The sequence below is a fragment of the Arachis ipaensis genome, chromosome B05, assembly GCF_000816755.2.
Source record: "Arachis ipaensis cultivar K30076 chromosome B05, Araip1.1, whole genome shotgun sequence".
NCBI classification, from domain to species: Eukaryota; Viridiplantae; Streptophyta; class Magnoliopsida; order Fabales; family Fabaceae; genus Arachis; species Arachis ipaensis.
This window is the reverse complement of record NC_029789.2, coordinates 140188365-140188654: the sequence shown is the minus strand read 5'-3', so window position 1 is coordinate 140188654 and position 290 is coordinate 140188365. Positions and strand designations below refer to the sequence as shown.

General features: G+C 39.0%; 1 protein-coding gene across 1 annotated transcript in view; it reads left to right on the top strand.

Annotated features, from left to right (window-relative positions):
• The window catches only part of LOC107644479 (pollen-specific protein SF21), a 7338-nt gene that overhangs the window by 4957 nt on the left and 2091 nt on the right, over window positions 1-290 (top strand). The window contains exon 12 of the mRNA XM_016348345.2: window positions 19-290. Coding sequence (XP_016203831.1) covers window positions 19-246 — 228 coding nt within the window. The 3' untranslated portion in view covers window positions 247-290. The remainder of the gene's footprint in view (window positions 1-18) is intronic.

Sequence of the window (290 nt, the reverse complement as noted above, 5' to 3'; positions counted from 1 at the left end):
GATGTGTTGATTTGGCAGGTCCAAGGATGTGGATCAATGGTTACAGAGGAACAACCACATGCAATGCTGATTCCAATGGAGTATTTTCTCATGGGGTATGGTTTGTATAGACCCTGCTACTTAAGTGAAAGTCCAAGGAGTCCTCTTAGCCCATCATGCATTTCTCCAGAGCTACTCTCTCCAGAAAGCATGGGATTGAAGCTTAAGCCTATAAAGACCCGGGTTTCTGTTCCCCTTGAAGTTTGATATAATTTTTTTTTTTTTTTTTTTTTGTAATTTTAAGCTTTTTT